We start from the raw sequence: 21,288 nt of genomic DNA on the forward strand, positions 1-21,288 counted from the left end.
ATAGAGGATAATAGCCTGCTACTGCTACAAAAACGTTACCTCCTTTCACTGAAATGGTACTGGCCTGTGTTTTGGTGCTAAAATTTTCATCAGTGCTAGAAGCCATGTTACAGCAGTAGATTTTGATGAATTTGATATTAATAAATTTTAGCCATCTGAAAAATTAGATTTTTTATATGACTTAAGTCTATTTTGTTGGTGTATGATCAAAATGAGCATGTACATGTGTGTACTACTGCTCTTATCGGATTAAATAAAAATAGCTCATCCATATGTCATAGGCCTTATACTGCTGACAGCTAGGGGAGAGTTTCTTTTCATTCAAATAGCTGAGGCCTGTGGGTTTGAAGCTTCCTGGGTAGTCATGGGCTTGTTACAGTAGAATCTACAGCTTGAATCTACAGCTTGAATCTATTTGTTCTGAACACATCACATAACATTTAAAGGAAACACAAAACTGACAACATCATCATCAACAACAAATGTCAGGACTGGATGAAATCCCTGAGCTCATGGAGTCTGGCCCCAGATTATACTCCACGTGGCTATGGATTCCAGCATGCATGCTCTGGACTTCTTTGAATAACACTGCTGTTGGCAGTATGAGTATCTTTATCCCTGCTGTATGTTGTTCCTTCATTATCCAGCCATGAGGGATTTGTCTCTGTTCTAATTGTCAAACACAAAGGATGAGAAGGTTGGACAAAACTCGCTAGTGTATCATTTGCATCCTTCTAAATTGCATTGTGTGTGCAGCTGTTCAGTCAAATTGCCCACCGAGTTTATTTTTGTCCCAGAGAGGAAACGGAGACGGGTGTTCTCTCTCTTAGGGCAGATCCGAGATCAAAGAATCACATATGCAGCTCAGGAGACACCTTTGCTTGGAGTTTTTGGGTTGGAGAGAGATTATAACAGGACAACATTTGAGATAATAACAGGCAAAGTTTTAACCAAAACTCAGCACATCTCTAGCAGATTTACACTGGCACCTGTTGAAATGCTCCTTTCATTTCATTCACAGAAAGTGGGGTTTCTTCCAAGAAAGCAAGAATTAAAAACTGGTCACTGGCCCAGAAGATAAAAGCATTTTGCACAAGGCCTGTCAAGCCAATATTAAATGGATCTCTGTTTAGCAATAATTAAACTCTATTTCTTCCCTTGTGTCACTCACCAATTTGGTTTATGCCTCTGAAGCAGGAAGAGAGAGTGACATTTATGGCCAGCTTTGTGTTGGCACGAAAGACAAGAGTGGGCTTATGAAAGCTGAAGAGTGCTTTTGTGTGAGCTGCTAGTCAGCTGTCCAAAGTCAGTGTTTGCTTATGGCTGTTGTGATAACAATTAACAGAACAGGAAATAAAGGACTGATTGATTTACGCACACACAGCATGATGCATGTAATTTAGACACAAACAATGCCATCCAAAGTGGGAGTTGACCTGCCTTTCAAACATGTGTTTCTAGGGGCACTTCAGGGTGTTGCTTTTCAATCAGTAAACCTACTAGACTACTTTCCGCCTCACTTAGGGACAATGGGCCCGTGCAAGGGAGAACTCACCACAGGATGTGCTCCCCTTGCAGCTGGGCATGGCCTAGCAGTCTCTCCTCCTCCTCTAGCACCTTCTGTTGGTGGTCACTTCTTCCCTGCAGCGGTCTGCTTCTTCTTGTGACTCAGCCCTCCAGCCTGAATCCCACCTCTTCCAGGGTAACAAAAAGTCCAAGAGAATAACTGTCCCAATTCTTATGTCCAGTCTTCAGCCCTCAACTCTGGGGTCACTGTACCGCTCCTCTCAGGACTTTCAACTGCCCTTTATCCCCTTCTCAGGGCCTCCCACTACACTTGGTTCCAGTCTAGGGACCCTATAAACCAGCAGCTCAGGCCTGCTCCATCAGACCCCGTGCTGCTACCCCCGTACCACAACCTGTCAGCAGGCCTCTCCCACAATGCCTTGAAGTTTCACCCTTCTTTCAGGGCCACAGCTCGCAGGCTCTCCCCTGGAATCCCCCAATAAACCCCCAAACCAAAAGTATAAACTTAACCCAACTTCTGCCCTCCCTAGGTTTGACCTTTCCTACCTCTGAAGTTCCCCTTGCTCTGTTCTTCAGTTGAATGCCTCACAGGGCTCTCTCCCTAGGAGTCCAGATCCTGCCATTTTATCAGGGATCCTCATCACTGGAGCTTGTTATACTTCCCATGGCTGCTCCATGTCTCTCCTGGCCTCTTGCCAGACTTTGCTACTCAAGAGAGGGTCCCCAGGGCTTCTTCTATGACCCTGCTGCTCTCTCAAATGCCTGGAAAGGGACTGTAGCATCCTTTCCCTCTGTCCCGGCAGCCTCCTTCTAATCTGTGCTTCCCTTCATTATAGTCACTGTCCAGCTCCATCTTTAATTAGGCCAGGCTCACCCAGCTGGGTTAACTGGCCACTCAGGCCCAACTTAACCCCCTCAGATCTAGTATATAAACTATTACAGGGCCACGGTTCTGTCAGAATAAAAGAGCTTCACCAACTCAAGCTAAATATAAAGGGGCGCTTTATTCCAAAGTAAAACCATCTGCACACAGACTTGCACTGAAGGAGCAAAAGGTGCAGATTCAAACCCTTATTATGGTGCAAGTGGGCAGTCCTTGTTTTGATGGCCTCGCGCAAGTGCACTGGCAGATCCCTGAGTCTGAACAGAGCTGAGTGGAACCTGTTTCTGTTGTAGATGAAATGCCTCACAATCGTTTTAATGGGGAAGCATTATCCCCATTGTACAGAGGGACAGAAAGATGAAGTGACTTGCCCAGCATCATCCAGACAGTCTGTGGCAGAGCAGGAGGATTGAACCTGCGTTTCCAAATTCTTCCTCAATGCGCTGAGGTTTCTTTTCATCTAACTGTCATCTGTGTAAGACAGACGGTTGCTGTGGGCTAATCTTGAGTACACCAAGAGCTGTATCTCATCCATGCAATATTCCCTTCCTCACCCCCAATAAACAAGACCAGATGCTGTTTGCAAATCATTTCACCGCTTTTAAGCATTTGATTCTGTAATCTTTTGGCTACTTTGATTTACTGAACTTGGTCCATAAAACTCTGAAAGCTAGAGCAGGACTTTATTATTGGTAATGGATGAAATAGTTGGCCAGAACATTTAGCATAACTTAGTTCAAGAGAATGATCTTTAAATTGAAGTTAACTTGCTGGAGCTGAAAGGTCCCTCAATGCAGACATATAGAGCCCTGCAAATCTGTGGATATCCACAGCCATGTTTGCAGATTGGATACAAATTTTGTATCTGTGCAGTGCTCGACAGATACAGTAAATGGACTGATGGCTTGTATCCCAGTAACTTTCCTGCGTTGTCCAAGTGCTGTGGTTCACAGAGATGTGCTTATATGTATTTCTCTGGGACTGACATACCCTGGCCTTAAAACTCCCTCAGAGTCCAAACGCGAAAGGTCTGGAATAGGAGCTCATACCTAAACCCGCAGCTCATTTGGAACTGGTTCCAAACAACATGGCTTCAGGCCCATTTTTCTTTCTAGGGGACATAATGGGCGACCCTCTTAGGGTTGTGAGCACCCCCCCGTTCCCAATTAAGTCCATGGGATTTGAAAGTGCCATGTGCCAATTGTAAAGAATCCCAGAAAGAGTCACTTTCTTCTAAGACTGATCAAGAGACTTTATTAGAATAAAGAAAATAGTGTCACCTTTAAAACTATTCTGCCTCTCTCTCTCTCCCTCTCACTGCTTTCCTGTACAGCTTCTGCCGAGAACCTTTCCCCACCCACCTCACCTGTGCTGTCTCCTGCTACAGATTTAAAGAAACAGCACACACCTCCTCTAAGATGGTGCTCAGCACCTTTCAGGATTGGATCCATACGCAGCTATGGAGTATAGATTATCATAAAGGGGCCTGTCCTTCCAAGGCAGAGATTGTGGCTTGAATATATGAAGCAGGGTAGATTAATTAGGAAAGCAGTGTGTATTTTCCTTAGAAATGGTTAGTCCAGAATCACTTGTGCTGTGACATTTGCTACACAGGATTTCTTGAGAGCCAACCTGATGGTTTTCTTAAAAGCTACTTTGAAAAAAAAATCCACCTTTATTTACAAATGCTCTTCTCCAATGCGGGTAGAACAGGGCTCTGGAACACTCTCCAACTTGACAGGGAGTCTGGGATAGAAGATGCTAAACATAGCAATAACAATACTTAGCACCTACATCGTGCTTTTTCTATCCTTAGACCTTAAAACACTTTAAAAATGTGGCTAAGCACTATCATCCTCTGAGATTGGGAAACTGAGGCACAGAGCAGTTAAATGAGTTGCCCAAGGTCAATGGCAGAGGTGGGTCTTCTGACCCCCTCCACCTCCTGTTCGGTGCCCCGCCCATACTGCTTCCTGAATAGTACAGAAGTACAAAGCATTATTATTATTATAGGCAAGAGTTACTGGCATCCATCAGGGTTCTGCATTCAAGACCTTTATGGATTTTGGATTGTGTATATTAAAGTAGAGTTAGATGCAGGGGGATTAGCTATCTAATGCAGGGTTTTATACTCAGTTACTTTTGTTGCAGTCACCTAGCTGAGCTTTTGCTCTGGGAGTTTCTTAGACTTGTCCCACGTTCTGGGCTAATTAGTTAATGTCTGTGCAGTGTCTTGAAGATTTAAAAAGCATGGCATAAATATTAAATGTAGTTATTAGCAAATAAGTATTAATTATCCTTCTGGTTAGTTTTTGTTAAGGCCTCCAAAGGCCTTCAGGCATGGGTGCCTCAATACATTCACACTTATTAATTAGTATTATTATGTAACCATGATAGAGAAACATTGAGTTGACAGGTTGCTAATGGGGATGGGCCTGAATCAAAGCCCTGGCTCTCAACAGCTCCAAACTTTGGGGAAATTTCATGTGCGGGTTATCTCCTAAATTGGGCCAAACCCAAACCCTCCAGAACTTTGGAAACGTTCAGCTATGGAACTGGATCTGAATTTGTCACTAAGTCCTGTGCCTAGTAGATACATGCATATGCAGTTGATTTTTATGGGTTTATTTATTTGCATTTAATCTCTGTGAAGCACGTTGATGAAAAGCAATGTTTAATTGCTAGGTATTATTATGATAACAACAACAACTAATATTTACACAAATTGGGATAGTTAGTCTTCTGCTTGCAATTGATTCCAGGTGCAAAACTGCTGACACAAAATTGAAATCTGCTTTTAAAAACTGTGATCTGTACTTCTTACTTAGTCAACTACTTTCAGCTGTGAGACTCTACAGTGACTATTACTGTCGGAAGCCTAAGATAGCTGGATACTAGTATATCCATACTTTTCCTTCCTTGTCTCCTTCCTCAATAGCTTCAGAATATGTGGCAACCTGCAACTTATGAGAAATGAACAATAACAGCCATGAATATTGTCAAGGCAACACACTGTAGAGCTGGCCCCTAATTCTCCTGTGTCTTGCACCCTGTGTTGTCATTTACCCCAGTGCAAAGTGGGTGTAAAATACCACATATTCCAACTGATAGCATTTTTATACCCCACATTGGAGGTGTATAAATCACTACACAAGGTGCAGGGCAACAGAGAATAGGGCTCTTGGTCAGAAAATCTCAACAGCTGAAAATGGGCATTTTAAAGAGAAATTGCCACAAATGTTTGTTTTCTTCCCATTTTCCTCCAGCTCAGGACACACGAGGTGAAATCCTGGCTCCATTGACGTCAATGGGGACATTGCCATTGATTTCAATGGGAATCAGGATTTCTCCCAAGGGAGAGAAACCACTGGTTACTGAGAAGCCCTTTGATACTTGATTGGATTGCATTTAACTTTGGCAACACTCGTCTTCCTTGTCAGGCTAGTAAAGCTCAATGGACTGAAATGGAAACTGCATACGGTGCAAGCTGTACTTGTGAACTCCAATGGGGAGCTGTTGGACTGTGCACCCAGCGAGGAACCTTGATGAAAATGATTCTCTGGCCCCAGCAGGAATGATTCTATGCTTCTATCTGAGCACTAACTGCTGCACGTTTCCCTCCAGCCTCCGTGAGACTGATGATTCCCGTGGCTCTGTGACCTTTGGCTGAGTCTTGGGGCTATTTTTGGAAACTTTCAGAATGTTCCAGGAGTGCCCTTTGCCACTGCATATGTACAGAAACTTCGGGTTAGCTACAGCAGGCCTTTGTGTGCAACCAAAAAACAGAGAGCCAATTAAAAATCCTGGCTATGAGGCCTCTCTTTGATCATCCAAGTGCCTGTGCTCCCATGTACTGATCCCGAGTATAGGAATTGTAACGAGGTGCAGGCCTGGAACAAAGTAGACTCCTCTTCAGAATCCCTGTTTAATACATAATAACTAGAGACGGGCCTGAGCTGTAAAGCTGAGATCTGGTTCCAAAGTCTGGGTCAGAGGATTTGGATCCAGAGTTTCAGTTCAGTCCATTATACAGATGGGAGTCAGCTGAAAAATGCAGGTCTGGATCAAAATCCAAACTGTTCCTAAGTTCTGGGTTATTCAGATCTCAAACCTTGATCACTCATCATTAATATTAACTGTTTCATGGCTGACTTCTGAACCAAGTAACTGTACACCCAGCAAGTGTGATTTACCCATCATGAGCCCCGTCTTCACTAGATTTTGTTTGGCCCTCTAATTCCCAACAGGTGCAGCTCCGCTGGCAGAAACTGCACTGTGCTGGAGATGAGACACACTCAGACTCAGGTACGTCTACCATTGTATCATCTAACCCTGTTAGGTGAAACAATGGTAACAACGGCTGCACCCTCTCTACACCACAGATGCAACCACTGGAGTAAGTTCATCCCTGATGTAAATCTACTCAGGCTCATGGTTTGAAACTAGGGATAGACTTGACTCTTTGTTTCTGAGCTGCGCTGTGCACTGTTTGGGCCAGATCCTCAGCCGATCCAATTACTTCAGTTGACCTACACTGACTTACCCCAGCTGAGAATCTGGCCCCCTATCCTCCATTATTATAATTTCCTGGTTCATACTGGTGAATATTTTGAGGGATCCAGTTAGCCCCAGAAAAGCTTGAATATCTTAATTATTCCTCATGTTAGTTGGAATCTCTGTGTGTAACATTGTTGCTGTTATTAAAAAACCTGATGGGAACCCTTTAACTCTGCCTGGTTTTGGCACAAATATCTGCTTGCTGAAACTAAGGGGGAAAGATATGGCATCCTGGGGAAAACTTAAAATAATTACTGCGGGTTTTTGGACGCCGCAGCAGCTGCTGCTGTCTGATCAAGCATCTGTGAGAGTCTGTTCCGAACATGACAGAAGATTGCCCATGTAGCACAGGGATAATACCTACCATCAGCAGGTTTGGTCAATGGTAGCAACTGCATGAAGACCTGATCCTCCTCTTAGGCCACATGTACACTATGAGTTATGACAGTGTAGATAGGTTGCAGTAGGGTGGCTGCTTTCTATATTGTCAGAAGGAGTTTTTCCATTGCTGTAGGTAATCTGCCTCCCTCAGCAGCGGTAGCTAGATCGACAGAAGCATTCTTCTGTCAGCTGAGCATACTGGGGGTTAGGTCTCTCAGGCATGTGACTTTTTCACATCCCTGAGCAACCTAGCAATTTCAATCTAAATTTTAACTGTAGACCAGGCTGGATTTACACTACTGCCCCGCCATGACAATCGTCTGATACTCCAGTAGAACCGGAATGAGTGAGAGGAGAGTCAGTGTCTTAAGTCATCACCTTAAAGCATCCCCTAAAAGTTTTCTTCCAGTATAATTTTGTGCAGACTTTGGTTGCCGAGCAGGGTGACAGGTACCTTGAAAATACTTATGTAGACACAGATAGATACATATCACTATGGCTATGTCAGGACCAGATTCCCATCTGGTTTGCACAATGGCACATGGGTAGCAGATCATGGGTTACAGGTGCCCAGAGCGGGAGGAGAGTAGCCTTCATGGGGCTGTTCTGTTCTATCCTCACACAACTGGGTAGGAGTGGATGGGGAATGGGGAAAGTCTGGGCTCTGCTCACACAATGCACTGGCTAGAGAAGCTAGGTTGGTTTGCTGTGGGAAGTAGCTCCACCAGGTATTGGACCTGGTAGGAATTTCCTCCCCTTGGCAGGGGGTAGCTCTGATTCTTCCGTGCGGCTTTTGGCAAAGCCATGGAGGAGTCTTAAATCTGTCCTTGTGCTGTGCGGGGGTAGAAGAGACTGGAATCGTAGAATCATAGAAGATTAGGGTTGAAAGAGACCTCAGGAGGTCATCTAGTCCAACCCCCTGCTCAAAGCAGGACCAACCCCAACTAAATCATCCCAGCCAGGGCTTTGTCAAGCTGGGCCTTAAAAACCTCTAAGGATGGAGATTCCACCACCTCCATCAAAAACTTTGTTAAAGTCAACGTATACCATGTCCACCGCTTTCCCCACATCCACAGAGCCAGTTATCTCGTCATAGAAGGCAATCAGGTTGGTCAGGCGTGACTTGCCCTTGGTGAATCCATGTTGACTGTTCCTGATCACCTTCCTCTCCTCTAAGCGCTTCAAAATGGATTCCTTGAGGACCTGCTCCATGATTTTTCCAGTGACTGACCAGTCTGTAGTTCCCTGGATTCTCCTTCTTCCCTTTTTAAAAGATGGGCACTATATTTGCCTTTTTCCAATGGTCTGGGACCTTCCCCGATCGCCCACAGTTTTCATAGATAATGGCCAATGGCTCTGCAATCATATCAGCCAACTCCCTCAGCACCCTTGGATGCATTGCATCCAACCCCATGGAATCCAGTATCGCTAATCCAAAGGTTCAAAAAGCATGAACCTGGACCCCCCTCAAATAATGAAATTTGTCTTAAAAATCAGGAGATATTTTAAAAAGAAATAATACATGCTGTTTTATTTGCCCTTTGAATTTTGAGACTTTTGGGTGCATTTGGGTCACTTTTTATAGCTTTTCTCTGCAACCATAAGAGTTCAAAACATACTTTTCAAAAAAACCGAAAGCTGAGATTCCCATGCCGTCCCACAACTCCAGGAGCTGGGCCTTTAAGTAAAATGCCAAATATCCTGAGACTTGCGATAAAATTGTGTGAACTGGCAAAACTGGGAATATCCATTGCAATTCATGGCTGTACAAGCAACCTAACAGAAGCCTGGGTGGCAGGTGTTTCTTTGCTTAGCTTTATGAATCAAGAAGAGGTGCCGATCTGAGCACCTCTGACAATCACCTACAATATACTAGAAGTACTTGTGGCACCTTAGAGACTAACAAATTTATTTGAGCATAAGCTTTCATGAGCTACAGCTCACTTCATCGGGTGCATTCAGTGGAAAATACAGTGGGGAGATTTATATACACAGAGAACATGAAACAATGGGTGTTATCATACACACTGTAAGGAGAGTGATCACTTAAGATGAGCTATTACCAGCAGGAGAGCAGGGGGACACCAATATCTATTCAGGGGACACCATCATAGGGCCTAATCACATCAGCCACACTATCAGAGGCTCGTTCACCTGCACATCTACCAATGTGATATATGCCATCATGTGCCAGCAATGCCCCTCTGCCATGTACATTGGGCAAACTGGACAGTCTCTACGTAAAAGAATAAATGGACACAAATCAGATGTCAAGAATTATAACATTCATAAACCAGTCGGAGAACCCTTCAATCTCTCTGGTCACTCGATTACAGACCTAAAAGTCGCAATATTACAACAAAAAGACTTCAAAAACAGAGTCCAACGAGAAACTGCTGAATTGGAATTAATTTGCAAACTGGATACAATTAATTTAGGCTTGAATAGAGACTGGGCGTGGATGGGTCATTACACAAAGTAAAACTATTTCCCCATGTTTATTTCCCCCCCCCACTGTTCCTCAGACATTCTTGTCAACTGCTGGTAATTGATTATCACTACGAAAGGTTTTCTCGCCCCCCCCCCCCGCTGGTATTAGCTCATCTTAATTGATCACTCTCCTTACAGTAAAAAGAAAAGGAGGATTTGTGACACCTTAGAGACTAACCAGTTTATTTGAGCATAAGCTTTCGTGAGCTACAGCTCACTTCATCGGATGCATACTGTGGAAAATACAGAAGATGTTTTTATACACACAGACCATGAAAAAATGGGTGTTTATCACTACAAAAGGTTTTCTCTCCCCCCGCCCCACTCTCCTGCTGGTAATAACTTATCTAAAGTTATCTATCAGAGGCTCGTTCACCTGCACATCTACCAATGTGATATATGCCATCATGTGCCAGCAATGCCCCTCTGCCATGTACATTGGACAAACTGGACAGTCTCTACGTAAAAGAATAAATGGGCACAAATCAGATGTCAAGAATTATAACATTCATAAACCAGTCGGAGAACACTTCAATCTCTCTGGCCACGCGATTTCTGATCTCAAAGTGACTATCCTTCAACAAAAAAACTTGGAAAACAGACTCCAACGAGAGACTACTGAATTGGAATTAATTTGCAAATTGGATACAATTAACTTAGGCTTGAATAGAGACTGGGAATGGTTGATTCATTATAAAAAGTAACCTATTTCCCCTTGTTTATTCCTTCCCCTCTCTCCCCCCCACTGTTCCTCAGACGTTCTTGTTAAACCCTGGATTTGTGCTGGAAATGGCCCACCTTGATTATCATACACATTGTAAGGAGAGTGATCACTTTACATAAGCTATTACCAACAGGAGAGTGGGGTGGGGAGAAAACCTGGATTTGTGCTGGAAATGGCCCATCTTGATTATCATATACATTGTAAAGAGAGTGATCACTTTAGATAAGCTGTTACCAACAGGAGAGTGGGTTTGGGGGGGGGGGGGAATAAAACCTGGATTTGTGCTGGAAATGGCCCACCTTGATTATCATACACATTGTAAGGAGAGTGATCACTTTAGATAAGCTATTACCAGCCGGAGAGTGGGGTGGGGGGAGAGAAAACCTTTTGTAGTGATAAACTCCCATTTTTTCATGGTCTGTGTGTATAAAAACATCTTCTGTATTTTCCACAGTATGCATCCGATGAAGTGAGCTGTAGCTCACGAAAGCTTATGCTCAAATAAATTGGTTAGTCTCTAAGGTGCCACAAGTCCTCCTTTTCTTTTTGCAAATACAGACTAACACGGCTGCTACTCTGAAACCTAAAATATACTGACAGGTTTCAGAGTAGCAGCCGTGTTAGTCTGTATCCGCAAAAAGACCAGGAGAACTTGTGGCACCTTAGAGACTAACAAATGTATTACAGCATAAGCTTTAAAAACAGACTCCAATGAGAAACTGCTGAGCTTGAACTAATATGCAAACTAGATACCATTAACTTGGGTTTGAATAGAGACTGGGAGTGGCTGGGTCATTACACATATTGCATCTATTTCCCCATGTTAAGTATCTTCACACCTTCTTGTCAGCTGTCTAAATGGGCCATCTTGATTGTCACTACAAAAGTTTTTTCTCCTGCTGATAATAGCTCATCTTAATGAATTAGCCTCTTACAATTTGTATGGCAACTTCCACCTTCTCTGTATATATATATTCTTAACTATATGTTCCATTCTATGCATCCGATGAAGTGAGCTGTAGCCCACGAAAGCTTACGCTCTAATAAATTTGTTAGTCTCTAAGGTGCCACAAGTACTCCTGTTCTTTTTTCTAAAATATACTAATCCCCAAAGAAACCGACAGCACCTCCATATCCTAGCATAACAACTAAATAACCAGCAACACAGCCATAAACCAAATCCCCCTGTAGATCACCCCCAACAGTTTCTACTTCTTGAGCAGCACTTCTAAAATGATGAGTATTCTGCTATGCCCTGAAGATTGACAGATACATGCTATCACAGACCACAGTGAGGAATACGTCCCAAAGAAAAGGGGCCTGACAAGGAATGCTCTCTGTGGAAGCCCCTTCACATTTATACTGAGTGGAGGACCCAGTTCTTGTATCCCTGCTAATCTGTTGTGGCAGTACGGCACAGTGAGAGAGGTGCTGCTGCAGGTAGGAAGGTCTGAAGATAGTTAGAGCTTTCTAGTTCAATACCAATGGTTTACTCTCCGCCCCGAAATGCATAGGCAGCCAGTGCAGATCTTGGAGCACCAGTTGCCTATGCTCCCGGCAAGAAATTCTGCACCATTAGCAGCCTGCTGTGTCCTGCACTAACTTTAACTTCCAAATGAATTTTCACCTCAATGCCTCCTTCTGTGATGGGAGTGCTCTGTGTCTATATATGTGGAAATAGCTCGTTAATAGACAAGGTCCTAATAGATGGTGCTCCAGAATCTGTAGCATATTGTGAAGCTAGGAACTATCAAGAGATTTTAAAAAAAATAGACAGTACATTTTGGGATCTTTTTATTTGCCTTCCATTGTCAGAGCATTTAGGGTACATGTTTTCCAGCTTTTCTCTGCCACCACAAGGGCTGGCACCTTAAGTTTTATTTCTAAATGAAATCTGAAATTCCAAGGTAGTAACCAAACTCTGACAGTGGGAGCTTGAGCTCTAAGAGAAACAGCGCATGTAGCTTATGCTCAAATAAACTGGTTAGTCTCTAAGATGCCACAAGTCCTCCTTTTCTTTTAGCGAATATAGTGAGACTTGCGATAAGATTGCATGAATTGGCAACACTGCTGTTCACATTCAGACCCCTCTTAAACACCTGCTTCTCCCATGCTCCTTACCGTGAACCAAGCTTATTTGTGAGTATGTGTATTGACTTGCAGTATCATGATACTCCACACCTGAACATAGCCGTTATATGAACAACATACCCCCATATCTCAATGTCCGTACTTTGACCCGTTAAACTTTTACCCCCAATCGGGGAGATAGCAGATTATTCCTTACGCCACCTGTTCCTAAACCGAATTTTGCACCCCTTGATAATCTGTACCTTATTCCCTGATAACTAGAAACTTCTGTACTTAAACTCTGTACCGTTTTCTTTTTACTTCAACATCATCTTAATAAAATTATTAAATCTATTGCCTATTTGGTGCAACAGGTGATCTTGGCCAGAGAGCCAGACAACAGGCAATTATATACATTATTGTCATTCCTCTTTCTCCTTGCCTCTGAATATGTGTCTGTGCGTAGATTGTGACCCCCTCTGAACACCATCTTTCTCCAGCATTTGGAAATCGCTTGGCAAATATTGGATGCTACCCTGATTACATAATACATAATTACAGAGTGTGCTGGTCCTAATATGAGAACTTAGGTTTCCTTGTACATTTAAATATGGGTCATGAAGGAGAGGGCCTATAAAAATGTGACATCAGAGCTGGGAGTAGATAAGACAGAATTCAGGGGGGCTAGACCAAACAGCAGGAGATTTCTGCTGTGTCGGCGGGAAGATAGCAGTTCCGTGAGCTGTGTGGGCACACTGCCCAGCCTGTTGCTGCCTGACTGCCATCCTGCCCTGACACACAGCGTTATCGCCAGTGCGACAGGTGCATTTGGACAGAGAGAACCAGCCATGGGTACCTATGAAAAGGCTGATGAAGGACTAAATGAGCCCTGCCCGGTGCTATAGGAAATGTCCTCCTGGGGAAGTGGGGCATCGTGCGCCTGCTGAAGCCTTGGGCTGCCGTGGCACACCGCGAGAGGGGTGAATGCACACAAGTGCTCTCTGAAAGAAGGAGGCATCTATGGATAGTTCTGCAGCCAGCTCCAGTGTGGCTGGAGCAGGGAGGGATACATGCTTGTTCCCCATGCCAACGAGGCTGAAGGGAGAGGGTCAGCCCGCGGGAAGGCGTTATCATTGCTGCCCTCCATCTTGATTTCTGCTGGGGGGGGAGAAAGCGGGTGCTTTAGGTTATGTCTGTGGCTCCATAGAAGGCCTGTTGACAGAGGCTGCTTAGGGGGATGGTGAAGCCGCAAGTCCTATGCTGCCTTGATCATACTACCTCCCTCCCCAGTACTGACCGGTTCTTGGACAGCACTAGCCCCTGCAGTGCAAGAAAGAAACTATGCTATGACATCCTCTCCTCCTGGGGGTTTGCTTTCCAGGGACCCTGCACTAAGGTTTGCACTAAGGTTTGCGCTAGCTTTCTGGCTGCTGGAGCAAGTCAGGGTTACTACTCCTGTTGGGACAGATCCTCACCTCCCACTTCAACAGAGCTTCACTAATTTACACCAGCCGAGGGTGTGGCCTGTGACTAATAAATGCCCTTGCAGTGAAATTCACCTTTGTGCAGAGAGCAGGCACAAGGACTACGTACCACCTAGATCTCGCTTAAAGGCCAGATCCTCAGCTGGTGTAAGATGACTTGGATGCTGATGTGCATGAGCTGAGGATCTGGCCTGAGGAGTGACATAACTAGACCACAGGCTTTGTGCTGGTCCTCTGCCCCAGGGTGAATTTCACCCACTGCCTGTTTGCTCCAGCACTAACAGACTCAGTGGGATTTTCAGAAGCACTCAGCATTGGCGTAATCCTGCTCCCATTGAAGCCAGGTGTAAAACTCTGCTTGATTTCAGTGGGAGCAGAATTAGGCAACCCCTGAGCGATTATGCAAATGATTTATCTTTCCTTATTTCTAAGCAAGCCTGATCCAAAAAAATTACCAGCAATTTTTTTAACAAAAAATTGGATTTTTGATTAAACAGACATTTTTGTGGAAAGTATTGGCTTTCCTAGAACATTTTTCAATATTTTTGTTAGAAAAATGAAAAATGACAGCCAAAATTTTTTGGTTGCTGAAAACTAATTTTATTGTTCTCTTTTCAGTTTTTTGATGAAAATTCCCCATTTTCTGCTCAGCTCCATATTTAAGGTTTCTTTTCTTCTCTTTGAGGCTAGATCTTTTCTTCCTTCAGGCCGCCTTCACTTTCACCGCAGTCTGAAGCTGACATTTCATTTGGAAAATGAACTAAACTCCTCTTTGGTTTCCTTTTGTTTTGACACTTAGGACGGTGCAGATTTATAGACTTTCCTGTGTCGTAAGTTCATTTTCTTCTTTTATTTACCTTTCGCTGCAGCGTGTTCTGAGTGAGATCTCATTCTGCCTCCAAGCTGAGCTAACCTGCCAAGGGGAGCTGATCCATAAATCTTTCCTTCCTTCTTCTTTCTTTCCAAAACAGAATTAGCTGACTCTGCCCAGGAGGAGAAACTGTTCTGCCATTGCTGGCAGTCACAGTGCAATTAAATAGTGCTTTCCCTTTTCTCCCCTAGTTTCTATTTGTCTGTGTCAAAGGTATGCAGCATAGATCGCACAGAGCCCAGAGGTGGAAGGAAGAAGTTAAAAAAAAGATTTGTTTGAAGTATTTAATTTTCATTAAACTTTTGAAATGTGATCCAGTGGGGGTTGTGGTGGTATATATTGTGTCATGTCCAGTGGTCATAAGAAGTTTAATCAAAACCTTCCAACAGATGGTTGGAGCGGACTTCAGGTCGGTCTCATGAAAAGCAAGTGTTTTCAGTTCCTGTTAGCACATCTGGGCTCAGAAACGGCTCAGGGGAACTTGATTCTCCATTGGCTTGCACTTTGTGTTCATGTCTGTGGGAAGTGGATGTAACATGCTGCTGGAGCAAATCAGGGTTACTGCCATATGGATCTGAGTTATACCTCAGAATGAGCCTGATTTGACTGGTAAAAAGTCTCATTCTGGATTAAATCCTTTTGGGGAAATGGGATGATTTTCCTGGTGTTTTCTTGGTGTTCATGATGAAAACTTCCCACAAAATATCCTTCTGAATTCTGAGCCTTTTTGTATTTTGTTATGAATATTTTACATGCCTCTAACTTGGAACCAGGACTCCTGGGTTCTATTCCTGGCCCTGCCACGGAGGCAGTATGTGGCTTTGAGCAAGTCAGTTAACCTCACTCTGGCTCATTTATTCACCAGTAAAATGGGCACAATATTAGTCATTCATCTCATAGGGACACTGTGAGGCTTGACTGATTTCTTTTAAAAACACTTGGAAATGCTCAGACGAAAAGTGCTATAGAAATTCAAAGTATTATTATTATATGACAACCCGTGGATAAATCAGCCTTAACATCTGGTCACTTCAGGGACAGTCCAACTGTTGTTGGTGTTGGGTACAGTGATATGGGAAAGTCTATAGTCTGTATCCAACTGAAACTGTTCAGTAAGACAGAGCTACCGAGTGGAAAAACAGCTGTCTCAGCTCCTTTACGTTTGAGACTGAGCAAGTCATGACAGCACTGAGCAGACGGAGCCATTTGCCAATATTTAATTTGTTGTAGATTAAGAAATTGCTTCATTTCCACAATTACTGTGTCTGTCTAGAGAAGGATCCAAGCACTGTTGAACTCTGGGATGTTCAGAATCTATATCTGGATCCAAACTTAGGGGTGTTTGAAATCCAGAACTGTGTTTGGATTTGAATCGTGCGAATGGAATCTAGATACAATAGTGACTGAAACATTATCAATGGTATATCTAGACAGAACAGGAAGGGCTTTGTATCCAAACACCCCCAATCTTTGAGGTATCTAGATTCAGATCAGTTTGTACCCTAGATTTTTACTTTATGATCTAGAGCCTAGATTCCTCAGTGATCAATGCTCTATAAATGTATCTAGCTAGTCAGACCCATGGGGCCTCCTCAACGCCTCACTTACACCTGTATGGCTGGGATTTTGGGAGTTGGGTGCCTAACTCTCTAAGGCTCCTTTGAAAGTCTCAACCATGTCACTCTGCTGGCTACAATGCTGCTATCCCTGATTTAAACCAGTGAAAGAGGAGACCAAGGATCATAGACTTTGGCCCATTTCTGTAACTGTAACCTTCCCTCAGACAGTGTAAGGTAGTCTCAGATCCCAAGTATCTTTCTGAGTGCTCTCCTTGCTGTATCTCTCAAACATCCTGCATGGCAAATTCTCCTTATTCCTTCAGAACTAGGGATGAGAAATCTGAGAAACCTTGTCAGGTGCTGGAGTGAAGATGAGGCATCTTCACTGAATTATAGAAATGTAGGGCTGGAAAGGACCTCAAGAGATCATCTAGCCCATTCCCCATGCCAAGACAGGACTGAGTATACCTAGAAAGAAGCTTTCATTGGGGCAGAGACCATCTTTTTGTGCTATGTTTGTACAGCACCTAGCACAATGGATTCCTGAACTATGAATAGGACCCCTAGAGGCTATGGAAATACAAATAATAAATTATTATTTATTATTATTATTAATAATGGTCAATTAAAGAGATGCTGCTACAATTGTTTGGCCCAATATTTGATCTACAGTTTTTTTTAATATTCCTAAATAATAAATGAATAGAAAATAGTTAGAGCCAATGGCTCTAACAAGCTGCTTACTGCCTAGCACTCTTGAGCAGCCTGACAATAGCAAATCCTGACTTGCAACACAGCAAGCATGGGTAACAGACCAGATTTTCCAAAGTAAGTGCGTGCTTCTGTATAGAGACCAAAATAAAAAGGTGCTGAGCTCTTTTGAAAATCTGGCTAGATGTGTCACAACAGGATCTGCTGGGTGCTGAACACTTTGGAAAATACATCTCTTATTTAGGGGCTTAAATGGGAGTTAAGCACTTAGAAATATGGTCCCAGTTGAGGGGACTGAGTACTTGAAGATCTGGAACCATTTCTCGTGAAATCTGGTTCCTTGTGCTTCCCAGCATTCATCAATTGTGTCTTACTCTGCACACCTAACACTACAATAATAAACATACACATAGGCCAGTGATCATGGTACAAGGAAGGAGATTCCCCTTTCCCCTCTACATATTCCTCTTACATAAGTAGCTTTCGGCAGTCTAAAGAACAATCCCTGATGTCTGAGTTTTTCCTAGCTCTGGAAGCTGTTCTAGTTCTCCCACTGTGCAGCCCCATGTGCCACCCCTAACCCAAAGAAGAATGCTGATTGCTCTGCTATAAAATACCCTTTGCTAAGCTTCCTACAGGCCAGTCCTTTGTAAAAATGCTTCCCTCTCAAGGTTTCAATCAGCTGGAGCCCTTCAGAAGTTTCTGAGCTTGGGTGATCTATTGCTCTTTAACAATCTTGTGGTTTCTTCCCTGCTACACTGGAAACACGCAGGGGTGTAAGGGAGAAAGTATCAGTGAGATGTCTGGCTGTGGCCAAAAGCCACTTATGTGCAAGAATAGGAATGGTATTTTGGGCTATGAGAAAAGATTTGGAGTGTGAGCCCTGCAGCAGAGCAGGGAGGTCTTGAGCTCTGTACCAGGGTTGGGAAGCTGTTAACCAAGATCTCCTGATATTGGAGTAGGAGATAGAGTGGGCCATATCCATTCCTGTGTTGGCACAAGGGATTGTGCTTGCCCTCTCCCTATCCTGAGCCTGATGGGGGCTGGTAGGGGCCCTTGAGGCTGCCCTATTATAGCCCAGCTGCTATGGCCCCCATGGATCATAGCAGCAGGACAAGGCTTAGGACTGCCACCCAGCCACTCCACCAACATGTCTTTGGTCCCACCCAATATCATCCCCTGTGCCAGGACTTCCTGCCAGGCAGGGCAGGGGTAGAGTTGGCCCCATGGTTCCTGCAGAGGGCCTCCTGAATTGGGGGTATTCTCCAAGTGGGGGGCCCTGCAGCTTGTTTGCCCTGGTGTAACTGGCACAAAGGAGGCTGCAGGCTGGGGGCGAGCACATCGCCGTTCATAAACCACAGTGGCAGAGAAAGAAATGGCAGTGGTCTCCTGGCAAGATGGTTCCAATGCAGTGGGCGAGGTTCTGCCCTAAGTTACTCCCATGCAACCCAGCTGGTGTCAATGAGGCTGCGGAAGTATCAGTGAAGGCAGAATTCAAGACACTGGGCACTGGAAAGTGAAGGGCTGAGTTGTACCTAAACTTACTCTTTGTACAGCCATTGGGGGGTAAATTGGGGCAGAATTTGGCCCAGCGAGCTGGTGGATTTGTAAATCACCGTTGTCATGAGGTGCCAAAGGATCCATAGAAACAAAACATCACTGTTTTTTCCTATTACACCAGTTAATGGTTGTTGGTAAATTCTTGTCTTGTCTTCTCTTGGATTTCAGGTTTTGTTTTTGTTTGAAATTGAATAAAGTTTTGATGTGAAGGGAAAAATAGTGGTAGAGATCACAGCAATCAGCTGGGTTTTGTAGATCGCTGCAGCTACTGGAGGGGTTTGGATAGCACTGCAATCATTTAGTCAGATATGACTAAATTCAGCCATCTTTCTTAGAACTGCCTTTTTTAAGACTTCACCATGATTATGTAATTTTTGATTATTGAGCTGCTAAGTGCAGGCTTATTCTTTGGCCTGCTCTGCGCTACTCACCATGGGGAGCATGACTGATTACGTCTGACACCCCTGTCCTCTAGCTCAGAGGACAATAATAGAATCTAATCCTGGTTGCATGAACAATGAGATTCTGAAAGGATAATTTATCCAGAAAGAGAGAAACTCACAGGCTTTTAACAGCATTTGTAACGTGATTGCTCATTCTCTGAGCCAGATGGTCAGCCCCTTACTTTCAATGGTGAACAGTTGCTCATACTAGGCCCAATGAGATCCACAGAACTGCTTGTGTAAACAGGTGCTCATCAGTAGCAGTAAGAGGTTCACAATCTGGCCCAATGATGGTACTCATACCTGGCCTTTCTAGAGCACCATTTGTCTAAAGATCTCAAAGCACTTTACAATCATTAATTAAACCTTAGGTAAGTCTTAGCTCTGAGGTAAGGATTATTATTCCAGTGTTACTAATGGGGAAACTGAGGCACAGAAAAATGATGTGACTTGCCCAAGATCACACAGCAAGTCAGCTGTAAAGCAGTGAATCGAATCCAGGATTCGTGACCCAACATTTCTTGTTCCTATCGCATCACAATGAAACACACATTCCCCACAAATTGGTCCAGTTTCACTGTACAAAGGTGTAAGAGGATGCCTGATTTATAGGGCTTAGGACCTGGGATGCTGCTGAAGTAGACTCAAGCCTGGGTTGGGAAGCCTGGGTCGGAATCAGAACTTCCACGAGCGTTTGGGCATGTTTGGATTTGATGTTCCAGAATGGCCCCCGAGCCACAAAGATTGGTGCTTGAGCCAGAGCTGAACGTCTTTCTAGTTCTGAGGGTTAGTACAACCCTGATGGTTCAGTGTGGGCCCATTTCTAGGGATTCATTCGGTGCTGACAGAGAAGGAAAGTTGCACAGATTAAATGACTGATGGGCATAAAGTTTGGTTTGATTTCATCTCTCAGCGAAACTACATGGTAAACTGAACCACCTCTACTGCATAGATCACTCACGGCTAGAACTGAGCAAACAATTGTTTTTTTCGGTTTGGTGGCCGAACCTAACAATCCAAGAAAAAAATCATCATATCGGGTCGACCCAAGACAATATTTTGTTTTTTTTATGTTTTAGTTTTTGGATTTTTTTTAACCTTTTTATTTAAATAGATCTAATTACATTTAGAAATTAAATCTTGTTTTGAAATGAAAAATCAAAATGTTTCATTTTTGAAAGTGTCTAAATGAAACGTTTCAGATGTTAAAAAAAAAAAAAAAAACCTCCCCCCTGATTGTTTTGGCTAAATCTGTTTGCCCAGTTTGATTTGAATTTGCAAATAGTTTTGGGTAATTTCCAACTGCATTTTTTTGGACTAATTAGACTCTACTCATCTGAAAGGTTTGGCCCCGCTCTGCTCATGACTGAATAGATTATTTATTAGTTGTATTACAGTCGCACCTAGAGAAGGCAACTCGGCAAACACACAGTAGAAGACACTCCTTGCCTCAAGGGTCTTACAATGTGAATAGATGAGACAGACGAAGCGGGGGCCTGGGGGGTGCGAGGCAGGGGGCGGGGTGTGGGGGGAAGGGAAGAAACAGAAGCCCAAAGAGGGGAAGTGTCTTGCTAAAGAACGTCACACAGAAGGTTAGCAGCAGAGCCAGGAATGAAAACCAGGTCTCCTGACTCCCAGTCCAGGGCACTATCCACTAAACAATTCTGCCACTGAACTGTACTTCCCTTCTCTCCTCCCTCCTAGGGTCCCCATCTCTGAGGGCATATCCTCTCATCTCCGTCATCACCCGGCAGCCCTCTGTGGTCCCTCACCTTGTCCCTGCAGCTCCCAGCTCCCGAGCACTGTCACCCCACTCCTCCTTGGGAGCCACCAGCGCGGAGACACCAGCCAGCGAAACTCATGCCAGCAGCGAGTCAGAAGGGGAGCAGCCCACCCCGCGGTTGAAAAAGCCTCGCCGAAGCCGGACCATCTTCACAGAACTCCAGCTGATGGGGCTGGAGAAGAAATTCCAAAAGCAGAAGTATCTGTCCACGCCAGACAGGTCAGAGGAACGGGATTGGGGTGTGA

At 44.0% G+C, this 21,288-nt stretch overlaps 1 protein-coding gene across 1 annotated transcript in view; it reads left to right on the top strand.

Moving 5' to 3' along the window:
• BARX2 (BARX homeobox 2) overlaps positions 1-21,288 on the top strand; it is a 53,545-nt gene that overhangs the window by 22,018 nt on the left and 10,239 nt on the right. The window contains exon 2 of the mRNA XM_073321082.2: positions 20,965-21,262. Coding sequence (XP_073177183.1) covers positions 20,965-21,262 — 298 coding nt within the window. The remainder of the gene's footprint in view (positions 1-20,964; positions 21,263-21,288) is intronic.

The sequence above is a fragment of the Lepidochelys kempii genome, chromosome 22 (assembly GCF_965140285.1).
Source record: "Lepidochelys kempii isolate rLepKem1 chromosome 22, rLepKem1.hap1, whole genome shotgun sequence".
Lineage (NCBI taxonomy): Eukaryota > Metazoa > Chordata > Testudines > Cheloniidae > Lepidochelys > Lepidochelys kempii.